The sequence below is a fragment of the Rhipicephalus sanguineus genome, chromosome 3 (genome assembly GCF_013339695.2).
Source record: "Rhipicephalus sanguineus isolate Rsan-2018 chromosome 3, BIME_Rsan_1.4, whole genome shotgun sequence".
NCBI lineage: Eukaryota > Metazoa > Arthropoda > Arachnida > Ixodida > Ixodidae > Rhipicephalus > Rhipicephalus sanguineus.
In genome coordinates, this window is record NC_051178.1 from 181862635 (window position 1) to 181880963 (window position 18329).

General features: G+C 48.5%; 1 protein-coding gene across 2 annotated transcripts; it reads left to right on the plus strand.

Annotated features, from left to right (window-relative positions):
* The first annotated feature begins 358 nt into the window (after positions 1-358).
* On the plus strand, positions 359-15970 carry LOC119386148 (progranulin). Of its 2 annotated transcripts, none has more exons than XM_049413686.1 (2): positions 359-510; positions 15296-15970. In XM_049413686.1, the coding sequence occupies exons 1-2, from the start codon at positions 414-416 to the stop codon at positions 15838-15840; spliced, it is 642 nt and encodes a 213-aa protein (XP_049269643.1). In that variant the 5' UTR covers positions 359-413; the 3' UTR covers positions 15841-15970. The 2 variants fall into 2 exon arrangements, with proteins under 2 accessions (XP_049269643.1, XP_049269642.1); XM_049413685.1 differs by lacking the exon at positions 15296-15970 and adding an exon at positions 1257-1917.
* Positions 15971-18329: the final 2359 nt, after the last annotated feature.

Sequence of the window (18329 nt, forward strand, 5' to 3'; positions counted from 1 at the left end):
GAGCGCTCTTCCTCGCGATGTGGCTACCGCAATTTATTGAGGAAAAACATTCTCAAAGCGGTGTTTAATCGAATTAGACTGGAGTTCATTGCTTCTAATATTCTATCCTTGGGAGCCTCGTCATTAGGTCATTGTCACCGGGATGTCTGTTCCGCGGTACAAAAATTTGTAATTAAATCAGGGCGGTTTTGATCCTTAATGGTGAAATTAGCATTATTAATTTATTCTAACTACTCTAATTTCATTAGTAATGCACAATTCATATGTGACCACTTTTGTCTATAACTTATTCGTTTCTTGGCCAATCCCCCAGGGTGGGTGAGCCATTCATAAAGGCAAACATCATCATCATCAACGAGGCAGGCGAGCTTGCGTTTCTCGATCGACGCTGCAGTTCCTTCCTGCGTTCCAGAATGCTGCTGCTCACTCTCGGTTTCCTGCTACTCGCTACCTCAACGGCGCTGGCCGCAGATTACAAAAGGTGTCCCGACGGAAGCCTCTGCCACAAAAGTAAGAACATTATCCTCTGCGGGTTACGGGGTAGTCGAGGCGCCGGACCCTCCCGGTTCAGCATGCACAAGCACTGCTGGGTCTAACCTTGCTCCAGTATTTGAAACGTATCCTAGTGCGTATCTTAACTGACATGTCTCGACTGACATCGTATATGTCTGTCATTGGCAGTCTGAGTCGTGGTTCATCGCGCTTTCTTTTCTATCCCGTCAAGAAGTCTACAGTGAAATTCTACAAATATTATTCATAAACAACCCAGATATTCAATAGTCATCTCCTGGCCACGGCATTTATCTGCTGGCGTTCGGGGCTCGTGCGATTCTTATCCCGGCGACGAACGGCAGTCGTTTCACCTGAACTTACTATATAGATTGTACAGAACCAACTAAGCTTTGCAGAAGAAAACTTACAAATTCGAATCATCAAGCACTTTGAACAAACCGCGATTGGGTCATCGAGAATATTTGCGGTGCGCCAACACCCTACACCAGCGGCTGTTGGCCCCCATCCGAAGCGAGGTACGCTCTGCCTCGCTTCAGCGGAGAGGGACATGCCGTCGTCACACCGGAGACATAGTGTGCTTTGTCTTTTATCCTTTTGATGTATTCTGTACATATAGGTTGCAGTAGCCTCTTCAAACCGAACCATATGAAGTTTACTTCTGACGCTTTCTCGGTGTAGCGTACGTCGCCGAGTTTCAGCACACCCCTTTCGTAACCCGCGGTGTCCACACACTTTCTGCGCAGACGGCACGTGCTGCCTGCTCCCCGTCGGCCGCTACTCGTGCTGCACCCTGACCAACGCCGTGTGCTGCTCCGCGCGAAGCAGCTGCTGCCCCGAGCATTACGTCTGCGACGAGGCGTCCAACCTGTGCACGCCGTCAGCCGCGGCGCGCGAGCATTCTGAGCCCCGGAAAGCGAAGACGACTACCGTCGCCGCCACTGCAACGAGGACGTCAGAGTACACAATCGGCAACGAGGAGCTGCTGATGACGAAGTGTCCGGCGGGGGACACGTACTGCTTCCGAGACAACAGCACGTGCTGCCGCCAGGAGACCGACTCGTACGGCTGCTGTCCCGACAAGGACGCCGTGTGCTGCATTGACCTGGTGAACTGCTGCCCGCGCGGCTTCACCTGCATTCCTGGCACGGGCAACTGCGTCCAGACCGCGCCCGTCGCGAAGCTGGGCGCAGCTGCCAGCGCACGACGCACGGCGCTTCGCGCCAAATTTGACGGCTCGGAATTTGCAGAGCCGTTGTCTGTGGCGGCCATGCGCGTCGAACGAGGTCGCATGCTCCATTAGGAACAGAGGTGATGCGCCCCGTTCAAAGGCCCCGCCACGTGATTTCGAGTGGGCGCGCCCTCTCGCAATGCGTTGGGTCCAAGCGGGCGAGAGGGGGCTAAAAAAAATTTGTGAAATATATTTTGCGATAGTCTGCATCAGGGTCCTTCAGTGCTGGTCTGCTTGTTGGTCGGGTCTGTTTCTGTTCGTGTGTACGGCGTGTGGTTATAGGTCGCTCAATGTCATACGGAATCGGACACGTGCCCGCCGTAGGAGCTAAGCACATATACAAGGTATCGCCCTGCTTAGCTCGAAGGCGTAGTTTCGATTACAATTTCTTTTAATAATCCTGCTTGGTTGTAGCCTAAGAATAAATACAAGCTCCGCCCCCAGAACAGAACTGCGGCGCGGCTGTCTACCACCGCTTGATAAACAAAAAAATAAAAGAAAACATTTGGCAGATCGCACGCATTGTGGGAATCGATTTCATGCGAAGCAGTAAGCTTGTATATAGCTGCTTTGCTGGATTTTATGGAGTGAAGACTTACGAGTTGTATCGACGTCTGTGAGTACTTGAGTAGTGTCGTGCATATCGTCGGCTTATACCAGTCGCGTTGATTACACATAACCTCGACACTAATGTTACAGCACAGCAGTGCCTATCGTGGGCTTACTAGGCGTGTCGACTATAATGGCGAATAAAGGGTAGTTTATGGGCCGACGTAACGTCGGCACTCACGTTAAAGCACAGACGTCAGTTTTATCGTAACGAAATGCACGCTACTGTGCGTTGATGCGCGTATTATACGTAGCGTTCTTCAGCGTATATTCTTCTGGAGTCCAGCAACGCTTGAATATAGCTTGCCTAGTCACGGGAGCACATATCTCATGTTTATTACATTTTTATATAAGCAGATAGCGAACACTCCAACCACAGCGCGTCATGTTTCCCCGACATTGCGCATGCATAGGATCTTTTAACAGCGAAGCTATTCAAGCTAGCCGTAATGTGTCAGACCCTGTCTCGAAAAATAAACGGGTATGTGCTACAGAAAGTGGGTAAGTCCACTACTCACCACAGGTCCACTAACAAGGAAGAAGGCAACAGTTAGCCCAACACTAGGGAATGGGAAAAGGCAACGGCGGTTGCGAGAAGACCCCGAAGCAATGGAAGGCCTACGCCAACGACGACCTGCCCGTAGATCTACGAGAGGTGCGAACGCTTGGTTTCAGCGCGAGTTTCTATCTCTGGAGTCTGGAAATCCGTGTCGTGCCTGTGACTTTGTGTGGTTCAACTCGAACGTCTCTGCGCTGAGAATCAACGTAGAAACAACCTAGCACGACCTAGCTAAAGCGTAGCAACTACCTAGAAGCAACCTAGAAGCAACCTAGAAACGACGCCTCATCACCTAGCTAAGGCAACCATATTAGTCTTCAGAATCGTCCAGTTTCGCTGTTTCGAGGCTTGCGCGGCTTAGTGCTCAGTGCAAGCTTCGCCCATTTTTTTTTTTTTCCCTAATCAGTTCCAAGACCTGGCGTGGCACAGTCGCAGAATACCCGACTGTCATAGGGAATGCCTGGTTTCGATTCCGGCTCGAAAGCTGAATTTTATTCCTTGCAGACGCCCTTCCCTCACCGACAACGCCGACGGCACCGGCTTTTCTGCACCATGAGCTCGTTAACGTTTTTAAATTTCCAATCTGTTATCGCCGTTCCTGAGTTGATATATATGCTGCGGAACACCTGTGGCGCAAACCCGCATACCCCGAACGTCCCGTCCGTGTGGCATATACCCGCCCGTGGTATGCAGGTATATACCACACGGGACGTCAATGGGCGAAAGGGTTTCATGATGTACGCGACAGGCTTTTCACGTTATTCATTTTTCACCTGGCAGCAATGTGAGCTATACACTCCTACCCGCTTATACCGATTTTGGTACGTACGAAGCAAAGAAGGCGACCACGATGGCACCCAGACGTACGCAGATAGATAGATAGATAGATAGATAGATAGATAGATAGATAGATAGATAGATAGATAGATAGATAGACAGACAGACAGACAGACAGACAGACAGACAGACAGACAGACAGACAGACAGACAGACAGATAGATAGATAGATAGATAGATAGATAGATAGATAGATAGATAGATAGATAGATAGATAGATAGATAGATAGATAGATAGATAGATAGATAGATAGATAGATAGATAGATAGATAGATAGATAGATAGATAGATAGATAGATAGATAGATAGATAGATAGATAGATAGATAGATAGATAGATAGATAGATAGATAGATAGATAGATAGATAGATATGGTCAAAGTGCCTTTGATCCGCTAAGAAATGCTTCGCATTAAAAAAAATTGTGACAGCTACGCACTAGCGGTGCGAAGACTGGTGGCGTTGCCTTCCTTTTTTCCCTCTGCCTCAGTTTCCTTTCCCACCCCTTGCTATATTATGCTATGCAAGACTATGCTATGCTTTACCCTCTCAACTCCTCTTTTCCCTCCTTCTCACCATCACTTCCCTTTCCTACCCCTTGCTACTATACTAGACACGGCTAGGGTAAGCACGTCGAAGCGTTTTCTGGAATTTGAGTTACTGATTATTTATTCATTGGCTATCAATTGGTTATCCCAACGTATCGGTTATGCATATTTTTTTTATTTTTTTGGTCAGGCTAAGATCATCCAAGCATTTTTCTAGAACTTATTGATTATTTATCGCCCCGCCGCGGTGGTCTAGTGGTTATGGCGCTCGACTGCTGACCCGAATGTCGCGGGATCAAATCCCGGCCGCGGCGGCTGCATTTTCGATGGAGGCAAAAATGTTTGAGGCCGTGTACTTGTATTCAGGTGCAAGTTAAAGGACCCCAGGTGGTCGAAATTTCCGGAGCCCTCCACTGCGGCGTCCCTCATAATCATACCGTGGCCTTGAGACGTTAAACCCCAGATATTATTATTATTTATCATTTAGCTATTCATTGACTATCACTAGGCATCTATGGCTATGTTAGGAGCTGCTTGGCACATGTCCGCTTTCAGTTTTCAGTAGCGCATACCCGCCAAAGCCAGACCGAGTTTTTGCGAACGCCGCTGCTAAGAGACCCGCCGTGGCCTGTCATTCATCTGTGCAAGAGGGTCATTCTAGGTGGTTTCCGTTTTAATCGTAAGTACTTTTAACGCAATAGCGTTAAAGAGTTCATTCGCAGAAATTCCGGTGCGGTGTCGGCATCGTTGTCGTGTGCGAAAAATTAGCGTTTTCCGTGAGCGAAAACTCGAGATAGATCACATGTAGATGCAAATAAAGAAATAATAAAAGTTTTCGGATCGACTGGAAATTGAACCCAGGACTTCTGCGTGGTAAGCAGGTGTTCTACCACAGAGCCACGCCCGTGCCTGAAAGTGAAAAAAAAAATTTTTTTTATTAATGTCATGTAGTGCTAGGAGTGTCCTTAAGGTATATATTGTGTGGCAGAAGCGTAGAATCGCACCAGGCGTCAAAACATGTTAATTGCGCTACAAGTGGTTCGTTTCAAGGTTTACCAATTACAAAGCGCACACGTGTAATTATTGATCATCTTCAGCAACAACATCAACAACGTGTGCAGCCACGCAGTTGCGCGTGTTGCCTCACGAACGCGCATTTGGTACTTCGCCATTTCGCAAAATGTAGAATTATGTCGTGGTGGGCGCTTCGCAACTGTGCTTGCAGTAGGCATTCTAGAATAGTTTGAAAAGGTCAGTTTACACACGCACAGACGTTCCTTTCCTTGCGGCGCGGTTGAGGTGTCCACCGTGAAGCGGTCAGGCTAGCGAATGCGAAGGTGATGCGAACGGGGCCCCGATTACGCTATTGCGTTCTACTCTTGAAGGCGAAGCTCAAGCATCCTCCAAGTTTTTTAGGGGCGAAGCTCCTTATAGCGGCACCCGTTCGTCCCTCGTAGCGTAGTATGTAACCAGTCTTACGCTTTGACCTGCAAGGTGGTGCCGGTGGGAGATTTTTCCTGTGCGTTGTTGAACAATAAAAAATTCGCAGCGTTAGCTAAAAGCCGACTTCTTCTGTCTCTCATTCCCATTAGCAGCCATTCTTTACCTCCAAGGTAGTGCCTGGTGAGATTTCTCCTGTGCGTGATTAAACAATAAAAATTTTGTTCAAAACGCCGTTGATTGATGAAATAAACCAACAAAAGACGCCAGATGTTTTGTAAAAGCAAAACGAAAGAACGCCAGATGTTTCTAAAGCAAAACGAAAAGACGCCAGCTGCTTAACGAAAGACGCCAGATGTTTTCTAAGCAATGGTTTTCTAAACAATGAAAATTCACAGCGTACATGTAAATTAAAGTGCGCTGCAAGTCGTCATAAACTCATCGAACCTTTAGTATAACGCGCCCGATCTCACGTCGGTGATGATGTACTGGGCAGAATTCACGGAAGATTCACGGTTTACCGATGAACCTCCGCAGCTTCGCCCACTCATCATCATTCACTCCGTGGATATGCTGTGATTTTTTTTGTTTTTTTTGCCACTAATGTAAACAATACGCTCATTGTGAATTAAAAGTTCGTCGTCCATCGTTATAAAGTTGTGTTTGGCTTAGCAGTGAAGCCGGAATCTTTGCTGAAATTTGCCGGGAAGTTCAAGTTCTCGGCCGAAAAACTAGTGACACGAAGATGTGTCTCTATGGTAAAGTCGCCGTCACCAAATCCGTGAGATGTGCCTCACCTTGCGTAAATGGTTAACCGTTAAACTTTTCCGTCAGGGTCCTGTCGTGTCGAAACTTGTGCACGTTACTGAAAAAAGGCAATCAGTTACAATTACTTCCTTTAAAATGTAATTGATTATAGTGGTCAATTATAGCCCCAGTACAATTACAGAAATGTAATCGATTACTTTTGCGTTACTTTCCTTCAAAATGTTGTAGCTGTAACACAAGTTTAATCAAACTACAACGAACTACTGTGGCTTGCATGGTAGAGAGAAGGCTGGAGGCTTGCGTGAAGACTGGGATGCTTACTATGTCTTCTGTGATATAGTGTTACATGGTGTTAACTTTCAACTCGAGTTGTTTTTCAATGTTGTCGTCGCTGATTCTTGAACGTTTCTTTGTTAAGAGGTCAGCTGCTACACTGAGTACTCTCTCAATGCATGCGCTGGAGGGAAGGGCGGTGTTATAACGTAGGAACGCATTGCGCACCAGCTCGTAGCTGCGCAGTGCTTCGATAGTGTCCGTGTCCTCTATGCAGCGTCGCACTTCGCTGTTGCGGCGCTCGGCTAAAGTGTTGCAGGTAAGGCGAAGGAAAAGGTGAAAAAATAGGCTCTGTAGGGACCCGCCGTCTGGCAGGACGGGGGGTCCCGACAGAGCGGTCGCATATTTTATGGGACCAGGAACTGCCGTAGAAGACTGGTTAAAACTTGATTTTGGAAAAAGAAGTAACTGATTACCTGTAATCAAATACAAGAAATTGTAATTGAGTTACCCGGGACGTTACAGTTTCGAAAAAAGTAATGAATTTCATTACAAAACTGCATGAAAATGAAATTTATTAGAAGTAATCGATTACTTTTAACGCGTTACGTACAACTCTGATCATGTCCATTGACGTGTGAGAGCTGCATACAGCTCTCACACGTCAGTAGTAGAGTACTGCTCAGTACTCTGAATCGTTCACCATTTCTTGCGAATTCAGAAATGTCGTCCTCCTGAAATCCGTCTTTTTTCATGATGTGACCGGTAATGCGGATGGATGGATGGATTGATGGATGGATGCTATGAGCGTCCCCTTTATAACGTGGCGGTGATATGTGCGGCACCAGGCTCGACAAAAAGAAAAAGAAGGTATTTATTTATTTTTGTCCTTTCTCTCTACTTTTCTGCCACCAATACTGTACCCGTCTCTTGCTTATTTCTATCGCGGACGTTTCAGCTTTCTATTGTTGTCCTTAAAACCCGAGGTTTCATGTAGGCTCTTGCCCAAACATACACCTGGATGGAGAGCTCCACATTCAATCAGCACACGCTCCCTCGTTTCCTTAGCTTCCCCACAGCATGTACAGTACGGTCCACTGTTAAAGGGAAGACTGGAATGAGCACCTTTCATACTGCTGGCCCCCTAACTGCAAGTGGATATAGAAACATTGTTCCTACACTGCACAAGTCTGTCAAAAGAAGTCAGAAGCGTCAACCACCAGTAATCTTATCGAAATCTAAGCCACTATGCTTTTGCAAGAGAGCGAAATACAAACATGCCATGCGCGCAGGTGTTCCCTTTAACAGTGGACCCGTCTGTACATTTCAACAGCGAGACTGCTTAAGCTTGCCGTAATTTGTCTGTCGGAAAAAGAAATGATCATCATCATGAACCGGCACGCGCTCTCTACATCCTCTTCTTCATCTTCGTCCTCTTCTGCTTCGCTCCCAGAACACGTGCGCCGATTTATCCGGCGTGGCCCTGGTGGCTGAGAGAATGAGTACAGAGAGCGAGAAAAAAAGAGAGAAAGCAAGAAAGAGCCTTATAATGACAGAGAAAGAGAGAAATTCTTGGCGAAAAAAATTCTTCACGAGGCGGGATTCGAACCCGCGCACCGTCGATCCGAAGACGAGCGTCCTATCACTCGACCATCCAGGCACGCTAGCAGAACACAGCATAGCCTTGTATAGCGTAGTGTCACTAATCCCGTTAACCGGGACGGCAATCGCCGGGCGGATTCTAAGGGCTGGCGTCAAGGCCCTCCGAAAACGCACCACGAAAGCGCGGACAATTTAGAGTTGGTCCTTTGGTGCGCCAGCGAACGCCGGTTGTGGTCCAAAGACCGAGTCAGAGCCGAGAGTCGATAACACAAACGAAAACGAAATATATTCTCAGTTAAGGCAATACAAATAACACAAACACGTGCACACTCGGCTGGTACCAGTTACAACTTCACAATATAACTCAGATGGTGTTTACACAACGGGAGCTAAACAAACAGATCACACGCTACGAATGCAATCGCATGCATTACAACTATTCAACGACAGTTACAGTCCTGAATAGATAATGGCGTATCCAGTCCACAATACTTGGACGGTAATCGAATGCTTCTCTTCAAGGAAACACTCACGCCAGCTCCAGCGTTGATCGTCGTAGCTCAACCGTCGTCGTGACTTGTCACGGCTCACACGGTGTCGTCATCGGATTCTTCCAGATCGACGAGCGACTGACCGCACACCATCATAAACACGTCTTCTTTGGCTAACGAAGCCACACTTCGCATAACTTCACCATCACCGCGCCACTCCTTCACTGACCTGCCGACTCCCCTCACTGACTTCACAAGGACTTCACTACCGTCGATTGCACGCTTTTATCCCTTCTCCCCCGGGTTCTAGAAGCGTCGGGATGTTTCTTCTGCGTGCAGTACAGCTAAGCCTGGGGAAAGGGCGAGAGCTTTCTCGTAGGTTCGAATCGCGGCGGCATCGCTCGCGGATGCGTCCCCCCTTCCTTCTAGAAACATCCAGGATTTGCCGGGCGTTTGATCGCGTCGTCTGCGCCTGGCTCGATTGGGTGAGGAGGATGCGGCGCGCCGGCGTCTTTTGATGCTTGTTTTTTCGTCTTTTCGCGCTTCTTGGCGAGCGGTTCGCGCCGTCTGTCTCGTAGCAGTTTGAAAGCGGCCTCGCGCGCGCTTTATAACCCGCTAATTTGTGACACGTAGTGTAGCAAGGTGGTGGGAAAGGGAAGTGCGCATTAGGAGGAGAGGTCTCACAGTGACGAGGACGGAAAGGAGGAGGGGAGAGAGTAAAGCATGGCATAGAAAGAATGAGAAAGAGAGACAAATAAATGCAGAAAGAGAGAGAAAGAAATAGAGTGAGAGATAGAGAGAGAAGAGAACAGAAAGAAGGTCGAAGCAAGCGAGAAAAAGAGAGAGAAAGGGATGAAAGAAGAAGAAAGATAGAAAGAGCAAGAAAGCGAGAGGGAGAGAAATAAACAAATAAAAATAAACCGCGAAAAAAAAGACAAAAAGAAAGAAAGATAAAATTTGCAAAACTTAGCAAAACAGCCAGGACTAAATAGATGCCTGTCATCTCCGCTGTCTCTTTAGCATTGCGCCTCTAGTGCAAGCTACGCTATTTTTTTCTTCTTTATTGAATCTTGCTTTATAACTACGCGTTCTAAGGCAACACGACCTCGCTTCAGACAAACGTGCGAATCGCCTCTTCATCTCGGGGGCTTTGCTTCTGGCAAAACCAGTTGTCCCGTCCTCAACGAAAACGGCAGAGGGCAGCACCGGAAACTGTAAAAGTCGGATTAGAGGATTTCCCGTGTCGGGCACTGAGGAAATTAAGGTGGCAGCCTACGCCAATGACTTTTCGATATTGGTAAGAAACATTGGTTTTTGCGTGTTTTCGGAGCTCTTTCAGGAGTACTCCGATCTCTCTGGCGCGTACTTCAGTACGGAGGGCCTTTACCGACGATCTCCCTAGTGGGGTTCAATTCGTGGACGCTGTCAGAGTACTCGGAATGATCTTTGAAGAAGGGAGCATAGCAAATGGTATATGGGAAGACGTGATAGTCGAAACTCAAAAGAAGGGCCGTCATAAATGGGGATTCGGAGCGCAAGCTGTCACTCGCTGCGAGGGCAGGTGTGGTAAAGATGCAGGAGTGGCTGTGGAGAGAGCGCGCGCCAGGTGCACGTGTTCGCGGAGCGAAGATGAAGAGGACGAAGAGAACGCGCGCCGGCATGATGGTTATTGTTTTCGCGAACGCGTACCGCGGTTTTGCCGAGCTTAAAGAGCGCCGCTATTAAAACTCAAGTGGAAATTGTCATCCGAATTGCTGGCTATTTTTGACTGGATAAGTCTAGTTCCTTCCAATGCCTATACTCTCTTAATTTCAGATTTTTATGTTTACTGCTGGCTCAATTGTTCCACTGTTATAATTTGAAACGTCAGTTATCTTGTGATTTATCAGCTTTGACAATTCAGTCAATTCGATATGATCTTTATGGTACCAGATAAATCTGATATTATGCGTTCAATTTACCACGTATTCTGTTAGTTCCGACAATTTGCCAGTGCGCTGAATTCGCACAGTTCACATCCAACTTCGATGGATGTGAACTCAAATTCTCAAAATTCTTGCTGCTATAACGTTGCGTGCACTGTTTTTATGCTGTATTTATATGCTCCCGTTCAAAAGCCTCCTGTTTATTCGCAAGCACTGTCCTCCTGTTTGTCCGCCATTTCCCTGACTGCAGGCTTCTAGGTTGACTTGATTTTTCCCGAGTAATAATAACTATAGTGTTATTTCTCTTTAATTCTAGTCGATAGCAATCCTGAACGCCAATAACATACACAGGATCACTGCTGTTTCCCTTACTTCCAACATCAATTTCATGTCTTGGTCCTCCATGAGCTCTTTCTAGACAAGGTTCGCATCGATTTCTCCTGTGAACTTTATCCCAGCTGGCCCTTTGATACTCGTAGAATCGATGGAATACTTGCAATTTGTCATTTCCCTACAGACGTCATTTATTTCTTTTTTTCCTCCACACATTCGCATTGAATTTCCCCATGACTACGGCGCAATTTTGACCTTTCTCATTCCTTTCTAGGCGTCACTATAGAAGTTTTCATCAATCATCATGGCTGTACCATAAGAGTCTTGGCTCACTGCGAACTATGAAAGTCGGAGCGCCCGGATCTGGGTCGTTTAGGTGCATTGATAAACTGCAGTACTGACCGCACACCGCCTCAGTACCAGTGATTGCTACCTAAATGACTGGAAAGCCTAACTAAGACACTGTGAACGATTGTTTAGTCTGGCAACGTCCCGCCTATCCCCACAGAGGACGACCCGCGCCTCCCCATTTGACAATAAAGGACTTTCAATAAGTTAATTTCTCTCTGCTGTTTAGTTTTGTTACAATGACTGCCAATGGTTGCTATCACGTTAAACGCACACTGCATCCTTTTTTTCGCTAGCCTGGTTTAATGAGCACTGAAGTGACGACGAAGAGTAGTGTTCCTCGCGACGTGGCTACCGCACGAGGCAGGCGTGCTCGCGTTTCTCGATCGAAGCCACAGTTCCTTCCTGCGTTCCAGAATGCTGCTGCTCACTCTCGTTTTCCTGCTACTCGCTACCCCAACGGCGCTGGCCGCAGATTACAAAAGGTGTCCCGACGGAAGCCTCTGCCACAAAAGTAAGAAAACTATCCTCTGCGGGTTGCGGGGTAATCGAGGCATCGGGCCATGACGGTTCAACATGCAGAAGTACCTCTGGGGCGAACCTTCATCCAGTATCTGAAGATATCTTTGTGTATATCTAGATGACGTCTCTCGCCTGTCATCGTCTGTCCGTCATAGGCAGTTTGAGTCGTGGTTCCATCCGGGATTCTTTTTTTGCACGCGGTAACAGCATAAATAACAATGTACAAGAAAGAGGGAAAGGGTGTCGAAATCACCTTTACGGCAACAGTGCCACCACTCTCTCTACCGCGACAAGAACATTATCTCTTTTTGAGACAACGAAACAGATGGGCAGCTCACACAACCCTATAGCTTTTGTTAATTTCAAACGCGTCAGCAATTTTTCTGGTAATCTGTTCTGAATTTCTTCCAATCACTTTCGTTTTGTCACAAATGGGCTTACAGCCACAGCACATGTAGTGTGCGGCAAGATGAGCACTCGTTGCCAGTTTGCTTACATTGTTAGAATGTTGTTGTATGCGGTCATTCAGGCATCTGTCTGTTTGTCCAATATACTCTTTCGAAGGTGATTTTGACACCCGTTCCCTCTTTCTTGTACACTGGTACTTATGATCACTTGTTACTGTGTCCTCGTGTCTTCCTTTTCGTCTTCGTGTTTCCGTGCGCGGAAACATAAGATATGCAGTACCAACTAGCCCACCAGTTAATTTTATTGATCCTATGTAGCGCTTATGTGCCACAGAAATTGGGCAAATCCCACTACTCACCACAGACGCTCGCGTGCTCCTCTGCTAGCAGATGCGCGAGCTCCTTGCGTTTTCACCTCGGACGCTGAGGAAGGGCATTCCCAGACGAGCCAACGAGCACAGCGCAGCAAGGTAAAGAGAGAAGCGAGCAAACGCGTGTGCTAGCGTTCTCTGTAGACTCGTGCACAACTGCAACGCCGCAACTAAATTTCGAACACTGGGTGGCTTAGGGGCATTTCAACAATGCGTCGTACGCTAACCGCTTGCGGGCTCTCGTTAAGTGACGGAAATAGCGGGCCGCAAACGCTAATGCTAACATAGCGTAAGGCACCGTACACTGACCAGAGGGAGCTGCGTTGCTCGCACTGGCCCGTCCCAAGTTCGCTGGCGTTGGCCGTTAGGGGCACGCAGAAAACAGACGCGCGAACGCGTCCCCCGTGTATCCCGGCCGCAGTCCGCCCACTCATTCAGAGAGGGAGACGCGCACATCGCGTTCCATTTTGAGCAACCCCGTCTCATTATTGCGTTTTTTGTCCGCTAGGTTTTGCGTTCTGGCGCTGCAGTCGCACTGGAAAACTCGACTGTACGGTGCCTAAAACGGCCTATTAACACTCCCGGCCCACGAATTGCTACGGGTGCATTTCTAGGAAACACAAATGTTTTATAGGCAGCGTGATTACTTTGCCGTCGGCTAGCTTTAGGCGACATGCACGCAGAATGCCGTCGTTTCCCGTAATGTTCTTCAGAACACGTGCGAGTTTCCAACACAACTTCGGCACGCCATCATAACGCACTATGACTATATTGCCTTCAGCAATACTAGTGATGTCCACCGTAGCCCCCTTCTGGCTGAACAACTCTGGGCTGTCCAGCAGGCCCACGATGCGGCCGAGAGGCTTGGCCTTCCGGTCCCTACGTGGGAGCGGCCCGCTACGTGTTGAGACGCGTCCTGCAGGACCTCAATAAAGTTTACCATACCATACCACTGGCCTATTATGGGCGCTCCTAAGGAGTAATAAATATTCCTTGTACCAGCGATCCCAGAAGTCTTTTTGCATCTTTTGTCGCTGTATTCGTGTTTTAAGTAGCTCAGTATGGGAGCCAGGTACCACGGCTGCAGTTTGTAAGTCAGGAAGTGCCGTCAGTCGCCTGCCATGCAAGAAATGGGCAGGTGTCAAGACTTCTGGTTCCTCTGGGGCAGGATATGAATACGTCAGAGGTCTACTGTTAATGATGGCTTCACTTTCTGCGAGGACCGTGCTCATTTGACCATAATCTAGAAGTGACCTCCCTAGAGCTCTCCTCAAGTTTTCTCTCACTGACCTCACCATACGCTCCCAAAAACACCCTCACACGCGTTGCGGGTAAAGACTAGGCTGCAGCTGCTTTGCTCTCCTCGGGGGGCTTCGAAGGACGTCAAACGGCCCTTCCTTCTCCCCGCGTGTGTTTCCCGCTTTCATATATAAAAGGGAGACCCGTCTAGTAACTCCTTTCGTTCATTCTAAGACTGCCATGGGTAGACCACGGAAATTAGACACTAGAAGAACAGCGTGAATTCAGTGCTCTACGAAAGGAAAAAATAACGCCATATCCACGAAGTGAATGATGATTGAGAAGCTGGCTCGGAGATAATCGGGTAAACCGGGAATGCTCCGCACAATTCCTGTACTGTCATATAAAGACGCCACACGTTCTTATAGTAGCGATTGTGGTCAGGTTGTTGTCGAACCACAAGCGGTCGCAGACCTTGCAGCTGTGGCCGAACGTGTGGTCGAGGAAATCGAGGAAATGTGGTTTTGCCTGTGTTAATGTCATCATCAAGGCTCTCGAAGAACAAGAGGAAGACTTCTCTTTCGCGCGAGCGTGCGCATGCTACAGTTGGCTATGCTATATGTGGTTTTGCGTGCGTTAATATCATCATCAAGGCGCTTGAAGAACAAGAGGAAGAGGACTTCTTTCGCGCGAGCGTGCGCGTGCTACAGTTGCCTATGCTATATGTGATCTTGCCTGCGTTAATACCATCATCAAGGCGCTCGAAGAACAAGAGGAAAAATACTTCTCTTTCGCGCGAGCTGCGCCTGTAGCGGCCGCCTCTGGAACTAAGGTTACGCTTACGGCGCGGGACATTGCCCCAGCTTAAGAACCTCGCGATCCAGCTCCTAAAAATTCGTTTTGCTGAAAATGGTCGTGGAACCAATCAGGATCTACCACAGCGACGACAAAGCGATTATCACTACATTACTCTAAAGTAATAATTTTAGACGTAAATGTTTCGTGACAATGCATCGAACATGCCGCTTCAGGCCCCATTAGAGCACGATGTCTCATTTCAGCGGTGATACACACACTGTCATAGCTTCGGAGGTGTAGCGTGCTCCGGCGGCACCTGGTGTCTGATCCTTTATCCTTCCGTGTGTGGTGTGTGGTTCTTTAGCTTTTCAAGCCAAACCATATGCAATGTACTTCTGACACTTTCTCAAAGTAATTAACGTACGTCGCCAGGCGTCGGCATCCCCATTTACTGACCTGCGTTGTCCACACACTTTCTGTGCAGCCGGCACGTGCTGCCTGCTCCCCGTCGGCCGCTACTCGTGCTGCACCCTGACCAACGCAGTGTGCTGCTCCGCGCGAAGTAGCTGCTGCCCCGAGCACTACATCTGCGACGAGGCGTCCAACCTGTGCGCGCCAGGAGGCGCGGCGCGCAAGGATTCGAGGAACCAGAATGCGACGACGACCACTGCAAAGGCAGCGTCCAAATACACCGTCGGCGCCAGGGAGCTGCACATGACGAAGTGTCCGGCGGGTGACACGTACTGCTTCCGTGACAACAGCACGTGCTGCCGCCAGGGGACCGGCTCGTACGGCTGCTGTCCCGACAAGGACGCTGTATGTTGCAGCGACCTCGTCAACTGCTGCCCGCGAGGCTTCGCCTGCATCCGCGGCACGGGCAACTGCGTCCAGACCGCGTCCTTTGCGAAGCTGGGTGCCGCCGCCGGTGCACGACGCACGGCGCTTCACGCCAGACTGGAGGGCTCGGACATTGAAGAGCCGTTGACTGTGGCGGCCATGCCTCTCGAACGGGGTCGCATGCTCCCTTAGGAACAAGGTTGATGCGGCCCGTTCGGAGGCCCCACCGCGTGACTTCGAGTGGGCGCGCCCTCTCGAATTGCAGTGTCCAAGCGTGCGAGAAGGCGCTGTATAGAAACATTTTATTAAATATATTTTATGATCTTCGGCATGCCTTGTCTGACCTGTTTCTGTTCTCGTGTACTGCGCGTAGTTACGGCTCGCGCATCCGACAAGTGCCCGCCGTGGGAGCTTAGGAGGTATACAAGGTTTTCAAATTACTGCAGTGCTAAAAACAGACAATGACGAAACAAGACAAAAAAAAGCGTACGAGCACTCGTCGTCTGTTTCCGCTGCAGTAATTTGAAAAGACTTACCAACACTCCAAACTCGCCACTTTAATCAAGTATACAAGGTCACGGTCGTCCTGCTTGGCTGGAGGACGCTGTTTCGATTACCAGCCACGGTGGCCAAATTTCGAAGTGTGCAAAGTGCATGAACAACCGTTTCCTTAGATTTAGGTGCTCATTAAAGATCTCTTGCTGGTCAAAATGATTCACTACGACGTGTCTCATTATAGGGTTGCCACCTGTCCGGTTTTGGACCGGCCGGACCGGTTTTTTAGACAAGGGGCCGGTCGCCGGTCCGCACCTAAGACCGGCCTTCATTGGCCGGTTTTTTGCTCATCGTATCTCGAGTATTTTTTTTTTTTTTTGCTCTTCTCCGTGTTGACCGCACGTGTTGACTGAGGAATTCCACCTGCGCGGTCGGGGACTGACCGGCGGTCAGTCCCCGACCGCGTAGTTCAACAACTACGACGGTAAATATTTATCGTCAATCACCAAAACTCTTACGCTATTAGTCAACCACTTTCTGGGATCCCTTCAAGTCTAGCGATCATTGAAACAGAGCACATTATTGCGCGTGTATGGTACATGAACATTCGACATTTTTGTGGCATAGGCACATTTTAACGTTCCTTTGTGCCTACAATGGCACTGGCCTGTTGGATTCAGACGCAAAGAAGAGCTTTTTTATGGACGAAGCATTGTGGTTCCTTTTCAGTGCAGCACATTCAGACTAATAAGCGAAGCGTCATTCCAATCACGGGTACTTTTATGTCAGCAATTAGGCTAGTTGGTTAGCTGAGTGTGCTGCTTTTGTTTGTGCATTGGGTTCATTTGGCTCAATGAAAGCAATGTTGCATTAAATGGCACTGCATGCCGAAGAATTGAAATAGCGTCTATTGTTCAACATTATTTTAATCTCCTGTTAACTCCCCTCTCCCCCCCCCCCCCGAAGGGCCGGTTTTTTATTCGGTAAAAGGTGGCAACCCTAGTCTCATAACATCATGGTTTGGACAGGCTAGAACTATTTCGAACCGTCAAACCACAGATGTTTGGTCAAGCAAGATGTTTGTTTTGTCGCATGTGCGATACTGCTTTGGGCTGGCGTAGGTATGGTGTAAGGTTATTTGACCGCGTAGTAGCATCCGCGTTTTCTCCAAAGGCCATATGACAGTTTCAGGGGCGTAGCCAAGGGGTGGGTGGGTGTTGGGGGGGGGGGGGGTTCAAACTCCCTCAAAAATTTTCAATTTTGCGTGCGTATATATACACGCACACATACAAACGCACGCACAAACATATGTAAAATATGGTAGAACCCCCCCCCCCCCCCCGAAAAAACTTCCTGGCTGCACAGTTTCTACCATAACGTACTACAGTACTTTTAGCTAGTGCGTTCAACTCAAGGGAGGACGCCGTATACACCAGAGCACGCCTGTCTCGCACCCAGGCTGCTGGCGAGCCGAGCGGATACTCTCGCACCCAGACGCCGGGCTGACCGGGGCTGCCAAGGCGCGCGCGGGCTGCACCAAGTAAACTGGGCAAGCTGCAGTTCTGAGGCTTTAAAGTGCGAAAAAGTACCCGTTCACGCCGCTTCAGCGTATAAGAGCTCGTGCGAGCACTATAGTGCGTCGTCCTTGGATGCCAAAACAAGCTGCGCAACAAGAGGATATTAGCGTTTTCTGCGACGATTACGACGCGCCACGGAAAAAGTGCCGGTGCGGTGTCATTCCCAGGATTTGGTGACATCTGTGTGTGGCGCCATCTCTCGGCGGTAACGACGGACTCCGCCGTAACTGAATCCTGCCGTAACTGAATGGGAGATATGCGAAAAAAAATCATATCTCTTGAAAAAAGCAAGCTATCAAAAACGACTTGGGGTTCTATATAGTAGAGACCTACTGGAACATTTTGGTAAAATTGCAGTATCGCACTACAAAGCCTGTGGCTTCCCAGGGCAATTGAACACCGCCAATTAGAAATACATGGGGCCCCATTGTAAAATTTTGAACACTCTGGGAAGCCACGCGGTTTGTAGCGCCACACTGTAATTTTAACAGAATGTTCAAGTAAGTCTCTGCTGTATAGAACCGGGAGTCGTTTTTGATATCTGTATTTTTTCGTCAGATATGGTTTTTTTCGCCTATTTCCCATTCAGTTACGGCAGGCCACCGCAGT

What these genes read in the sequence shown, in the direction of transcription:
- LOC119386148 (XM_049413685.1), top strand. Translation starts at nt 414, where the DNA reads ATGCTGCTGCTCACTCTCGGTTTCCTGCTACTCGCTACCTCAACGGCG. An exon ending in CGGAAGCCTCTGCCACAAAA is followed by an intron (nt 511 to 1,256) that starts GTAAGAACATTA and finishes CTTTCTGCGCAG; the next exon opens with ACGGCACGTGCTGCCTGCTC.